Below are 15174 nucleotides of genomic sequence, written 5' to 3' on the forward strand. Positions count from 1 at the left end.
GCCACGTGGGTGAATCTAATAGTTGACACGGCTTCAGCTCCGTGTGAAGAGTTATCAAGTTGGGCAGACGTGTTTACTTAGATCCTTCACCTCCCGACTGATGCTGAATGATGCTGAAATTAATTAAAATTGAGATACTACCAGTGTTCCAGTCCTCATCTAACTACATGCACTAGCTAATGGATGGCTGATTGGGAACTGTGGTTGGGATCAATATGAAAGCTGGAGAAACTTTAAATAAAGCGAATAAAGTCAGATATATTCTCTTTGGCTGTGTAGTAAGCACAAAAAGCAGCAGACATTGCCTCACTGGCAGCTGGTGTTTCCCACTGCCTCTTACCCTAGATTTTGCACGGTGATCTGTTTTCAAGTTCCAAACACAGATCACCACTCAAACTCTCTTAGAATGACGTCTGTGGCTCAGAAAAATAGCAGAACACGGCTGGAATAAACTATAGTAGTGAAATTACTTCTGAGGACAAGCTGTGACACTATGACTTTTCAAATACAGAAATAAATAAAATCATTATGATCCACTGCAGTCAATAATTGCTTTATTAACTGCAGTGGATCACAGTTCAGCATGATACTGTATAGTGATGCTTGCACACAAAATGGTCTCTCACCATGACTCTTGCCCAACTCTCCACTGATTTCTCTCACAGCACAACTCAATCTGTCTCCTTTGGCCATTAATTCCCCGCAGTCTCTCTCTGGTGTCCAACAGGCTCATAATTAAAGGGTTGTGGTTTATCATATGTGTAGCTGTAGGCATTTAAAGTCTCTTCGTTTTCTGAATTTGCATTAGTATTGTTTACTGCAGTAAAACCAACTGGGCTCCCCGACGTTATGTCACATCCGGGGCCCCTTTTAGATATGGAAGTAAAATGTTCTCTCATAACAAACAACAAAGCTTAAATAGTTCATATATAAGTGCACTTTGATTCAAAAACCGGCTCCTCATATATTTATCTAAACACTGCCAAAAGTGAGGCTCTAACCTGGATCTGCTTTTTAAGAGTCCTTACAGATTTGATGAATTCAGATGGACCCATGGACTGAAAAGGGGAAGATAAACTACCACTTGTCAAGCTAGTTATCTTAAGAGGGAATTCAAGCCATACTAAAAAAAAAAAAATAGCATAGTGCTCATCTAATCCAAGGTTCTTTAACAGATGCATGTGGCTCTTCAACTGCCCAAAAGTAATAAAGTTGAGGTCCACTGTTTTTACATTTACAAATAGTTTTTAAATTACAGACCTGCTTAAGTAATTATTTTTTAAGATTTCATGCTTCATCTGCAACAGGTTTAACAACCACAAATGATGCCCCATATTGTGATTTATACCTATATCAAAACTCACACATGATCTGGATAACCAAATTTTTATGAATTCCTCCTTAGCATCAGGTGTACATCTGCAGCCTCTGATGTTTGTTCTGTTCTCACCTTCTTCATTCACTCTGCTTTCTTGTTTGATCAAAAGATACTTTGAGCAAGGCATGACCTTTCCTTTGATTTTGTCCTGATTAGAATACTTTCTGGACTTTTTTGAGTCCGATGCTCAATAGTCACTGTTGCCACTTTCTGCTTTAGGGGGGAAACTGCTTGTTATGCCAAATAATGTTAAAGAATACTTTAAAATGTCCTACAACCAGATTATTATCTGGATCATCACTAAAATTATCAAATTTGTTCCTTTGACCAATGTACAACTTTGGTAAAAAAATTCATTAAAATCCATTCATAACTCTTTAAGATAGTAGACTGAAAAAATAACCTTCTTAGCAGAGGAAAAAATGAAACATACTTGCTTTTAATAGAATCACACTTCAAATATACTGAAGTATCTATATAAATAAAATGATTGATGGTGTAGCATTAATATCTACACTATGAAAATCCATGGTTTTCATGTTAAGGTTTTTTTTTTTAATGGATGAATTTATTTTGACTAAAAACAGCAACAGGTAAAAAGCCCAGTCATTCTTGCATTTTTTGCATACATCTCACGTAAATAATTAAAACCAAAGCATGGTAGGATGGAAAATGTTTGAAGAACTGAAATTTTTGATAACCCTGGTTTACCTTCATTTTGGTAACTGACCCATGCATAGTGCAAACATTTTACTTGACTAAAAAAGCTGAGGTTGCACAACTAATAAACCATAAAACAACAGAATGAAGTGTCACCTGTCGTGAAAGAACATGCTTAAAATTGGCAAAATAACCACAATACAATATAAAGCTGAGTTTTCCTTTTTTTTATTCTCACAAAAAAAATGCTTATGTTTCTGAAATGAGAGACAGAATCTAAAAAACACTTCATTCACAGTCGTCACTTTACAAATGTTTTTCAAACATTTTGTGGTTCTTTTTAGGCACTAGGAATTAAAGCATTGCTTCCTTTTCAGAACAAAAAAAAACATCTTTGGTCCAGTAAGTAATTGCTTTTATTTCAAAATTGTAAGAAAATAAGTTCATTTCATCAGAATGTGTATTTCTGAAACATATAAAGTTGTGTTTCTTTTTAGATTTAAATAGGATATTACAGCTACATCTCAGAAATGACCAGCAATCTTACAGATGTTTTTGCATCTGGAAAAAAAAAAAAAAGAAGAACAAATGAGGAGAAATCATTCGTCAGCTTATTCTGACTACAGGATTGTCATGTTTGGCAAACCTAGGTTTCGATCCTCCGACACTGAGACCATGGAGACACAATGGATCAACTACAGGGCAGCCAAGTCTGATATGAATTACTGCAGTGCGTGATCTGTGGCGTTTGCACGTGTGCAATGTAATAATTACTGAAGTTGATGTCCTGCACATAAGGTGCCGGCTGATAGTAGCATGTGACGTTCGTCACAGTTGGGATGGCGTTCTGTTCAGCGAGCACCTTTAGTGCCAGCATGGAGATAAGGCTGAGCGTTTGACGCCGCTCGTGGCTCATCAGACACACGGTACTCTCGTTCACGACATGGTGCAGCGTCATCAGGCACTCGTAGCGTTTGTGCTCCATGCCGACGAAGTGGTTCTGCAGGTAAGCCTCCAGCTTCCTTTGCTGCTCGCCTATGTCTGGGAAGTCAATAAAGAAGCGCGAGCACATGTAGCGCTGCATCTGCTTCATGTCCGCTTCAGAGGACGGCGTGAAGCCCCTCACCAGCAGGTGGCAGTACTTCAACAAGCCACCGCCCCTGATTTCCTCTGGGCTTCTTGTTGCTATGGTCCTCTGACAGAGATGGCCCATAGCTTCCTGGAAGTCGCCGTACACGCTCTCCCCAATCACGGTGGGGTGGAAGCTCTCAGACATGGGGGTTTCCGAACACCGGTCAAACAAAAGCAAAGAGTCTAGACAAATCTGGAAGGAGTCCACGCTGAATTCAAACTGCCGTCTTAGAGAGTCCACAAACTTAAGCTCCACGTTCTTGCCCGTGTTGTTGGACAGCGAGATGAGGCTCCAGCGATCCGTGTCATTACAAACTTTTACCAGTTTCTGCACATATGCCTCCTTGAGGGTGAGCGCTGTGATGCGTTCCTTAGAGACCCCGGCCGGCAGGAAATCCAACAGGCAGTCCAGGACCACATCTTTTACCAGACGGAAGGCCTGGTCATCCTTTAGTGACACACCGAAGATCAGGTCCAGGTCCTTGTAGCCAAGGCCGTTTTCCTGATGGAGCACGTGGCTGGCAGCTGATCCATTCAGCCTCACGTCCTTCACACAAACTCCTCTCTCCTCCAGCCTCGCTCGCACCACCTGCCCAAAAAAAACACAGGTGCATAAAGTGAGCAATCCCTGTTCCAAATATAGCATCATTTTTTATTTATTTCCTTTATACAAAGTAGAAACAGAGGAAAAAACAGAGATGTGTTTTTTTTTTCAAGCTGCAAGACAGCAAGAAAGAGCTAAACTTTCACCAGATAACAGGAAGACTGAACAGAGTAAAACAAAGCTTTTCAATTTTATCCTTTCATGCTTATCTCTTCTAGTTGGAGATTCCATAAAATGTTGACAGGTTAGTTTAGGCAAGAACCTTCACTCTGGAAAAAAAACACAAAGACCACCTTTTTCACAATACAATCACCCCTAACCTCTATTATAAGGTGATAAAAAAATTGTGTTAAAAATTGTGTTCAATCACAGTTATCAAAATAAAAGCGGAACTTATTTGCAGCCTCATTACACCAACAGAATCATTTCCTTTATTATCTAAATATGAAAAGATATAGAGGATTATCTTTTATTACCGGTAAGATCATAAGTGGTCCTCCTAATTGTCAATCATTATGGTGATACGTTTACGTAAGGCCGTCCTACATGCTCGTCCCCCGTTAGTTATATTTTTCTGCGCATGCGCACTTTCAGTCATTGAAGCTCACCTTTCTCATCGCATTTCTTTTAAAAACAGTTGTAAGAGGAAAAGTGGCTGCGAAGTGCATAAGATGAAAAGAAAGACCTCAGAAGAGCCAGATATATCCCAGAATGATTTGGGCTGAGAGCTCTCCTCGCAAAGCATTATGGGATTTGCTGACACAGCGGCCCGCTGTCGCTACCCGACAGCGGCTGCTAATAACAAAGATGGCGCAGGCACCGCACGGTGGAGCCAGAATTATGTGACCAACCGAGCAAAAAAATCAGTGATCATCTCTCCGAACGGTAAGTTAACTGAGTTCACTATTAAGTCCACTATATAGTTCCCGCTCTATATAGTGATTGAGGGATTTAGGGGTTAGGCAAACGCTCAGACACAGTAAGCTTGTATGAGCTATGAGAAGAGCAAATTTTAAATAAAGCATACACAAGGAAAATGGGCTTGTGCATTCTCTTGCTTGCCTTTAACAGGCCTTCCCTTTCGTGAGTAGGTACAGGGTTGTGCATGTGCATTTTGTTTTTTTAAGTGGAGAGGGCAGGTCTTCTAAAAAATTCACAAAAATCCTCCTCTATACCTTTAAAAGAAGGCAGTGTTGGCAAACTCAAAAACTACTCTTTACTTTCTTCAAATACAAACACTAATTAATTAATGTGTATGCTTGTAATATAAATGTTAGTAAATTAATTGAAGAAAGGGGAGGACAATAAAACTAAAAAACTGAACAAAATCATAAAATTAAATTTAAAAATAAATCTCTCACAGACTGTATCAATTCTTCTGTTATAAAGACCTAAATAAAGACCGTAATAAAACAGTTGCCCTTTAATCGATGCAGCTCACAGGTCTAACAGTGAAAAGATTTAATTCCACCTCTAATTATCAAATCTATTAAAACTAAGATTTTTTTTCTACAAAGATACTATAAACATTTTACACAGATTTATTTTTTGACTGTTTAATAGAAATCTGATAAATTGTAGAGACAGATGCTTTAATGTACAATAAAATAAATTATCTAACTGAATCCTTTTCTGAAAGAATTATATATTGTATCTTCGTCAAGGAACCTGTAGCAGAACTGCTCTCCTTTTTTGTTAAAATTATGAGATTTTGCAAAACAAGGAGATTGAAATTAGCAGGTTGAATTTCATCAGCAAGGATCTGTTCAGTGAATCCCTATGAAATCACCAAACAAGGTAAATACTAGGTCAAATAAAAAAGATAAAAAAAAAAAAAGTCCAACAGTTGTTAAGCAAACTTTACTAAAACAGCTCAAAAAGAGTTGTTTAAGTAAACCTTACAGAACACCTAGAATAAGTCAATAAATTGTGAAGACACAGTCAATGCTCACAAAAGTCCACCTCGCAAACATCAGCCTCTGTCTGAATCAAGCCAAAATGGAGCAAAAGACAAGGCAGGAACAGAAAGTCTCCAGGACTACGTCCACCTGGGTCAAACAGCCTTATCAAGGTCACACAGATAACACTTATGATCCTAACCTACAAAAAGAGAGAAAGCTCTAGTTCTGCCCCAGGATGCAAACTGCTCATCTCAGCACAGATAAAACCAATAATCAAACATCACTGCTTGGAAAACAGCAGTATGAATGCACTGAGACCATCAGCTTAAACTACAATAACAGTGCAAACTATAAAGGCAGCAAATTAGATATATATACCTACTAATATCACATGAATCACTAACTGGAGGTGTCAGAATTCTGACGAAAAATGACTGGAAAAAACATGAAGAAATAAACACCTGTAGCACAAATTAACTACTGCGTGTTCACACGCAATCCTCAATCCCCCACGGCACTGGCCTGTCAGATTAGCGTCTGTTAACTCTCTCTCCCATGGTGATCAGATAACATGACGGCTCTATTTATACATACTAGGTCAGGCTGGAGACAAACACATTTTAAAGAAGGGGGCACACATTGATACCGGATAAGGAAGAGAGAAATAAATGAGATACTAGCAGTTTGGTCATGCATGTTTCTAGTCTTTCAGCTATAGGGTAGAATGAATTGGGTCCAAACTCCAGTAAGAAGCCATGAGAAAGTGTTTTTTTGTTGATTTTTTTTCATTCCAGTGCTTCTGTAAGAGCATGGAAGGCCTTATCATGTCCAAGCAGTCCTGCAGTCTACAACTCACCTCTCAGTCATATATGCTTAGATGCAGATAAGTGATTAAGCCCCTGGCAGAGCATGTGGAAGTAAAGCTATTAACCTCATGGATAAAGACCTAAAAACTCCAGAGCTAAGGTTAGTCTGCAATCTTTATAGCAGAAAAAAGAAAAGAAAAAAGTGAAAGTGAATTATGGTTGCAAATCTTGTTCCAAGAGAACTAGAACACACAGATCCAACTTATACAAATTGGAAGATAATCTTTTCCTTTGATTGGCTCTAGGTGGTGAGCAAGTCAAATGTTAAAAAAGAAAAAATACAACTTTATCAACTATAAAACACACCAATAAACAGTGTATGCATTTTCCTGCTCTGACGTATGGACTTTGATGCATATATATGGGAATAATCCTATAATTTCATCATTTTCTGTTGGATTTAATCATGAATCTGCAATATTTTATCATTATAAGAAGAGGTCTTCACGGGATGATAAAAAAAAAAATCAGAAACTAAACCTTTCCAAACCACAGAATCTAATAAAATGGGGATTATTTTTGCTTTTGAGCTACTTTTTCACTCTCTGGTTCAATTACACATTGAAACATGAATGCAGGATTAATTCAGGCTCTAATGAGACCAATTATCATTTCATAAATCACAAATAGTAATATCCGAGGTGTATAGTATGTTTTATGGTTTCATACACCCAAATCAAATGAGTTCTTCCTGTGCAAGCTCCTGCCTAACTTGATAACACTCACACAGAATGGAGAGGCAATACAGCTTGAGTTGGACAGTCCTGGTCTAGACTGTGTACATTGGAAATGGATCATTTATCAGCAAGTGAAACACTAAAAAATAATTATAATTTGGAGTTTAACGCCGAGATAATGATAGAAATGTATGTAATGATGCATAAATGATGGAAAAATGTAAAACAGAATTTGGAAATATGTACTGAGCAGGAAAAGTCTGATGATTCCATCTCTGCAGAAACGGTGTGGAAAAGAGTCTGGAATGGGGAGGTGAGAAAATCAGGATCAGGATTCTTGGATTCTTCCGGGGGACACAGTATCCATCCAGCAAGTATAATAAAACCCTTTCACCTTTCCCTGTGATCTAGAGGAACCACAGGAGCACATCTTCCTGACTTAAAAACTACACTCAAAGCCAGTCAGCAGCATTCAGCCTCTATCTAAATTAATCTATGCAGCAGATGGTAGATTTGAGAAAGAAAAATAAAAGTAAATTACACAGGGATTCCACAAATCCAGTGAAAACACACAAGTCCCCACACTTGGAAATCAAACCCCCCCATATAAGCCTCCCGGCGTTCTTCAATGGACCATTCATCTTTCCATAACCGCAGGCATGGAGTCCTGGGCTTCGCAAAGTTCTCGGGCTCATCTTGAAAATATCACAGGGTATAAAAAAGAAAAAAAGAGGTGGAAAAATTGAGGGGGGGGGGGGGGGGGGGGGGGGGTATCCTGCAACATCTATCCTTCATTTTGAAATTCTAACTCTGCAGTTTCTTTTCCAGCTCAAACTTTTGTATCAGGGGAGGTGAAACATGATCCAGCCACACTGCTCTGCATCTCATAGGCCACATAACGGTGTAGCTGTAGCAGCTTTTACAGATAATATATGCTGACTGGAGAGTGAATCTATTACATTTTCAGAAGGTTTTACTCCATTTACTCATCTTTAGAGGGAAATACTGTTCATTAATATAAACTATAAGACTTTATCTCAAAAATCAGTTTATATAAGAAAAGTTTTAAGATGCTAAAAGTAAAAAAAAAAAAAAAAAAAGATTTGAAGAGTTGAATCCTGGGGTGTCTCAAAATGATAGGAGACCACCAGGGGTCGTTACGGACCCCTAAAGTGCATCTAAATTATTCATTTCAATTTGGGATTAGAGCCTATTAATGCATTCAGTGTACAGGCCTTCATTAGTGCTATTCATGGGCAATTTAACAGGGGCCAGGTGCCCCTGTAGATCATATCCTGGCACCTGTACTAATGACATAATACTCAAAGAATTTATAACGATGATCTGCCCTGGAACAGACATGGTTACTGATAGGTCCTTTGAATCTATTTTTTTTCTTTACAACTTCTTTTTTATTAACCATTTAAAAGAATAAGGTGATAATACGGCTTCAGTGGTATTGAGGATCCCAGTTTTCATCTGCTTAATGTTTTTTTCTAAACAAAAAAAATACTCTTTAAGAGCTGAATTTAACTTTTTTTTTCTTAAATTATACTTCAGACTTTATAGAAAACTGTAATTTCAACTAAAATTCAGTCATTGACCTAATAAGACATTTAGAATTTTAATGAAACCTAATTGAATAGAAATTTCACTTCATGCAGCTATCCTAATTTATTGATTCCCTTGCCTTTTTTTTATTTCATGCTTTTCTGTGTCCCCATGATAACACGCTCGCCCCCTCCTGGCCCCCCTGGTACATTTGGTCTAGAACCGCCACTGGTGGTATTGGACTAAAATAGATATTTATAGACTTTATGGACAGATCTTACATCTGGCTCCATGAGAAATAAGAATGAGAGTAGGATTACTACCTGGACGATCTGACGGGGTTGCACGGACAGAGTGGGGAAGTTTCCACGGCCGTGGATGGGGACAGCCTCCCCCAGGATGGAGTCCAAACGCTGCACCTGATCCCACGACAACACACAGAACCGCCTGGTCTGATCCGAAGTTCCAGACATTTCACTCCAACCTATCCCCCAAGACTTAGAAAAAAATGGGTAAAAATATATATATAGCAAAGTGAGAAACGGGGATTTTCTTTTTTCCAGACAGCAAAATCCGTGTTTCTTTCAGAGGAAGCCGCTGGTCTGCTTAGAAACTAGAGGAGGTAGAAGAATAAAGTTGAAGAATAACGGAGAGCAGCAGCTTCCTCCAGCCTGTGAGCCGCTGAAATCCGGTCAGTGCGCAAAGCGCCGATTCATAAGGAAGCTTCAGGAGGCTTAGTGAGCCTCCTGATTAGCATGAGCTGCAGTGATTGGTTGCTGTGTTTGGTCATTAATTATGGACGTCCTGCATGCAGGGAACACCCTTCCCGTGACGCACAGTGACACTTTTCTGCTCCTCCTCCTTATCTGCAGCTGCATGCTGGCACAGCTTTCCCTCTGATCATCCTGAGTCTGAAAAAAAAAGAAAAATGGGAAAAGACTCCAGCTGCACAAAGCAGAGGCGACCGAAAATTATTTAAGGCCCCGGGCATTGTTTAATTTAGGGGCACCTATCCACTCAGTATAGATAATGCATAACATTTCTATATCTGGCAATTTACAAAACTTATTTTAAAGCTCATTAAAAAAAAAATTCAGTTGCATAGCTACCTCATATATAACAAGTTAGTGTGACAAAAAATTCCAGAAAGTCACATAACTATAATTAGCCCTTTTCTCCCACCTTACTTTATATCAAGCTATTTAATCATCAGCCTCTGTAGATATATTTGCTAAAAATGAATGTAACAAAGGTTTAAATGTTCATGAAGTATTTAAAGTTATTTATAGAGATGCAGGATTTTCAATGCTGGCCCAATTAGCTTTCACATGCCAGGAATGAGGCAAACAGAGTATGCATGGAGAACCTTTAGTCCTATTTGTAGTTTTTGTTGCAGTTTAAGTTATTCCTTAAAACATCTTATGTTGTCTATGTTTTTATGTACTTTTGGCAGACTTGAATAATTTTGTGTCTATGTTCACTTTATCTTCCTGTTTTTACAGATTTTTGTGACACTAAGGGCCTTTATTAGGCAATTGGAAGACAGATATGAGGGCAGTAAATTATCAGAGTAAGACTTGAAGCTCCAGTTTGAAAGTATTAGAATATGATGTACCCCAAGTAAACTTTAGACATTCCAGGATCTGATTCATGCCACTGGCTGTATTGGACATAGTTGATGGAACCAGATTTCCGGTATGCTCCTCCTGAAGTTTAAAACCGACTCCTCCAGATATGTCAGAATCGGTCTCATTTACTCTAGATGCTGACATGCTGAAGAGTATTTACTATGAAAGTAGGATTTGTTAGTAAAGCCTAGAGAAAACCAAAGACCTGTGATAATTTAAGCTTGAAAGCTTACTTTTTATTCATAAGGTGGAAAATATAAACCATCTAGAACACAAACAGTTACTAAATGAATTGTCTCAGCGTTGCTTGTGATCAGATAACCCGTGTCCCCCTCTTGCCTCTTTATCTGTGAGGCAGATTGGTTTTTATTGTTGGTTTTGATCCCTCTATAAAGAAACTCCTCAGGTAAAAACAGAACATTTGCTGGAATTTTCTGCCAAGAACTGTAAATATACCGGTATGCCTGTTTGAGACGGACTGCATAGACTTTTCTACAGTGTCCGAAATCCCTGTCTTACATGACTGGACTGTGGTCGGACCTGCCTTTGAATTTTATAGCTCATCCTTTCCTAAATGGAGTCTATTATGTGCTTAAATACCCCAACTGTCTCATAATGATGGACCTGACACATTCATAGACATTAGTCACAATAGCAGACGTTACTCCCTCAGTAATGAGACGGGCCTCCAGATTGTTTCTGTTTATTACAGCTAACAATACAGGTGAGGAATTTCCCTTTTTTAAGAAAGGTCATAATTAAAAAAAAAAAAAACTCCCCCCAACTCATCATACATGTCCATGCAGCATGTTTATTCCCCTGTAAAATGTTAACAACAGAGCAAAGTTCATCCGACGCGGTTTCAGTGATGCAGCCGTTAAACAGGCAGATGGATGCACGTGCTTCAGTGCACGTCATGAGCTTCTCTCCAAAACACATGAGTCTGAACACATATGTGTCTTTTTTTTTTTCCTGGTATCCAGCATTTTTCAGCTTGGATCCACAAACTCACAGCTGGAGGTTAACAGCTTTTCACAGACCTGAGGGTCAGGTTGTGATCAGGCTTTGGCTTTTTGGTCTCCGCAACAGATTGCTTCAAGCCCTGTGATGTCAACACCGTGCCGTTTCTGTGGCAACAGCATCCATGGTTGTCGGAGAGCCAGGAAGCGGCGTCTCCAGCCGAGGGTCCTGCAGAGCACACATGAGACACATCATGCGTCATGAGACTATAAATAACCGGCCTTGTGGCATTTCTGCATCCTGAGAGCAGATCCAGCTTTTACCTGAACGTGGATGAGCATGAATAAAAAGAAAAGGAAGGGGGAGGGTGGTATTGGAGATAAATGTCATTCTGGTTGACATTCTCAGGTTCCCTCACAGCTTCATGTAAGATGGAGCACCGTGGATTCAGAGGCAAGATGTTTATCCTTAGTCAAAAATAATAAATAAATGACAAGCTATGACCCTGGATTATGTTTAAGGTTCTGGATTTTCCCCACTCTTAATACATCCTACACTGAGCAGAGGTGGGTGGATATCCTAAAATTGCACTCAAATAAGAGTTAAACTACTCCGTCATATTTTTGTTGAAGTAAAAGTGGAATACGTTTTTGGTAAAAAGGCTACTCAATTACTAAGCAATTCTTTAGAACATCTGACATTTAAAATGATGTAATAAAGACAGACCAAAATGGAAAATAATGTGCAAATTCTGGCATCTTAAATATATAAAAAAAATACAAACAAATCATGCATTTAAAAAAAAATATATATATATATGATACCAATACCTGTAGAGACAATATTTACTCCATGTATTAGTCTCACCACCAAATATAGCTGTAGGTTTAAGTAAGCTTGTGTGCAAAAAAAAAAAAAAGGTCCATTTGACATAAACATTAACTGTGTGTTTTTTGTCTGGAGCTCTTAGGTAGGATTATAAGGTGAAGTTATTCATGACGGATAACATTCTACTCAAGTAAGAGTAAAGTTATTTCATTAATAATATGCTTAAATAAAAAAGTGAAAAAAACAATTAAAAGAAAAAAAATAATTACTACCGACCTCTGACTATTTGATAAATTGATAAAACTATATCTCTTAAATCGTTGCAGCGTTTGGTGAAGTGAAACAGAATTTATTGGATATTTTACATTTTTTAACAAATATACTGAAATATTAGGTGTTGAAGTTCACACTAATATTCATACTTTGTAGCACCACCTTTCACTGGGATTACAGCTGCAGGTAGCTCAGGGTATGTCCTTGTCAGGTTTGCACATTGAGAGACTGAATTTTTTGTCCATTCTTCCTTCAAAAAACATCTTGAAATCAGTGGGGTGGATTGGAGAGCGTTTGTGAAAAGCAGTTTTCAGTTATTTCCAAAGATTCATGATTGGATTAAGGTCTCGACTTTGACTTGGCCACTTTCTAAAACCTGGATGTATTTATTGGTGAAACTTGAAATTCGACTGTAGATAGTGTTCTAGTCTCAGGTCTTTTGCTAACAGGCCCAACAGGTTTCCTTCCAAAATGTTCCTGTATTTGGATCCACCCATCTTCCCATCATTTTAACCAGCTTCCCTGTCCCCACTGAAGAAAAGTAGGCCCAAACTATAATGCTGCCACCACCCTGTTTGACAGTGGGGATGGTGTGTTCAAGGTGATGAGCTGTGTCGCTTTTACGCCAAACATAATTTTTTGCCTTGTTGCCAAAAAAGTTACATTTTAGTTTTATCTGACCAGATTAAACTAACATTTATTACAAGACTTTTTATCAATATCTTTCAGAAATGGCTTTCTTCCTTAAAGATGAACTATATGACTAATTGTTGCCCTTTGGACAGAGTCTCCCACCTCAGCTGTAGATCTCTGCAGTTCATCCAGAGTGATCATGGGCCTCAGGTTTTAGAGGTTTTTGTCGCTCCCGCACAGCTGATTTTAATTGAAAGCTGATTAACAGGCTTCTGCTCTACTGCAACCATGATGGTCAGCTGTGCTAAAGCAGGGAAACCTCTAAAACCTGCAGGACAGCGTCCCTTCGATGACCGAGTTTGGGGATGCCTGGTTTAGAGGGACAGCCGGATCCTCATAGATTTGCAGTGGTCTGATGCTGCTTTTATTTCAATATTATTGCTTGCATAGTGCTCCTTGTGATGTTTAAAGCTTGGGAAATCTTCTTGTATCAAAATCCAGCTTGAAACTTCTCCTCAACAGTATCCCTGACCTGCCTGGTGTACTCCTTGTTCTTCATGATGCTCTCTGCGCTTTAAACAGACCTCTGAGACGATCAAAGAGCAGGTGCATTTATACAGAGCCTTGATTACACACAGGTGGATTCTATTGATCATCATTTAGCTCAGGATTGCATCATTCAGAAATCCTTCATGAACATTGCTGCGCTGAAAGTAAAGGGGATGATTAATTTTGCACGCCCCACTCTTCAGTTTTTTATTTCTTAAGAAAAGTTTAGATATCCATTAAATTTCGTTCAACTTCATGATCATGTCCCACTTGTTGATTCTTCACAAATAACTACAATTTTATATCTCTGTGTCTGAAGCCTGAAATGAGGCAAACGGTCAAACAGAGGGCCAAATACTTTCACAAGGCACTGTACAGCTTTAATTTCCTAAATAAATAATTATCAGCATTTGTGTAGAAATAGCAACGAAATGCAAATACGTTGATGCATTTATGCAGAAAAAACACGTTTGAATTCTTGCGGTGATGCTTTTGAGCTTGGACTAGTTTTAAGACAATACAATCAGCTTTGTCTTATCCCCCTTAGACTTCTTGGCTTTAACATCCCAGGAAAAGGAAACTTATATTTATTGTTTCATTTATTTCATACTTAATGAATACCCAGAGACAGTAATCTACTTTTCATTATTCAACAAAAAAAAAATCCCAGTCCAGTTACCAGCAGTCATAATACCTAAATTGTATGAATTTTTAACTAGAGTTGCAAAATTTTAAATTGTTTTAATATGACAAAGGTCTAGTTTTGCTGCTTTGACCAACTAATCTTACATCTCAATTTAGAAATCTTCAACCATCCCTTTAACCAACCCACTTTTCTTCATTTAAACAGGTACTACATGCTGCTGGAAGCTCTGTTTATCCCTAACGTTAACATCCTGTTGAAACTAAAAAAAACAGACTGTGAGCCTTGTAGGTGCGGTAAGGAAGAGAGTATTTAAACACACCTTCAATAAACTGCACATTAGACCAACTTTTGTTCTACCATGCCTGTGAACAAATAAAACAAAGACATCACTATAATGGGTAAATAATATTAAAACACCTTCACCTTAATGTTAAACTTTGGAGTTTAGGAAATAAAGCAGTGTCTCATATGCATTTTTATAACAGCTTCTTGTTGATGTTGGAGCATAAATGAAACTCATGGGCCTCTGCTACGTGAGAGAAACTGGAAGTGAGCAGTGGAGCAGTCTTCTATCAGCTGCACAGACACGAGTAGACGTCACAGCAGGTTGTAAAAGCATGGCTGAAAACTGATACTGACAAACAATAAGCACTTAGGTGTCGCAGTGATGAATTGTGATAGCACTCCGTCTGCCACTCTGGATGAGTTGTGAAGGTAGTTTTCTTACCCGTCTGTCAACTCTCCTACAATTTCAGTGAATTATTCCCCCAACAAGACTTCTTTTCTTTCTCTCCTGTATTTGAAACAGACAGACGTGTTACACAAGACAACCGAGTGTTTGCTATAATTACAGTGTATCATGTGAAGCTTTAGAGGAGCTAAAATAGAA

The 15174-nt window shown here is 38.5% G+C and overlaps 1 protein-coding gene across 1 annotated transcript; it reads right to left on the reverse strand.

Moving 5' to 3' along the window:
* Positions 1-2250: 2250 nt before the first annotated feature.
* Positions 2251-9461, reverse strand: fam46b (family with sequence similarity 46 member B). The gene is made up of 2 exons (XM_015380733.1): positions 9092-9461; positions 2251-3758 (listed from the first exon to the last, which is right to left on the reverse strand). Exons 1-2 carry the CDS (start codon positions 9239-9241, stop codon positions 2730-2732), a joined length of 1179 nt encoding a protein of 392 aa, XP_015236219.1. The 5' UTR covers positions 9242-9461; the 3' UTR covers positions 2251-2729.
* Positions 9462-15174: the final 5713 nt, after the last annotated feature.

The sequence above is a fragment of the Cyprinodon variegatus genome, unplaced genomic scaffold, assembly GCF_000732505.1.
Source record: "Cyprinodon variegatus isolate N-32 unplaced genomic scaffold, C_variegatus-1.0 Scaffold221, whole genome shotgun sequence".
Taxonomy (NCBI): Eukaryota; Metazoa; Chordata; class Actinopteri; order Cyprinodontiformes; family Cyprinodontidae; genus Cyprinodon; species Cyprinodon variegatus.

Excerpts from the sequence above, each read along its gene's own strand:
- fam46b (XM_015380733.1), bottom strand. The coding sequence starts at position 9,241 with ATGTCTGGAACTTCGGATCAGACCAGGCGGTTCTGTGTGTTGTCGTGG. Across the intron at positions 3,759-9,091 it reads AACCCCGTCAGATCGTCCAG|GTGGTGCGAGCGAGGCTGGA; the intron begins GTAGTAATCCTA and ends TTTTTTGGGCAG.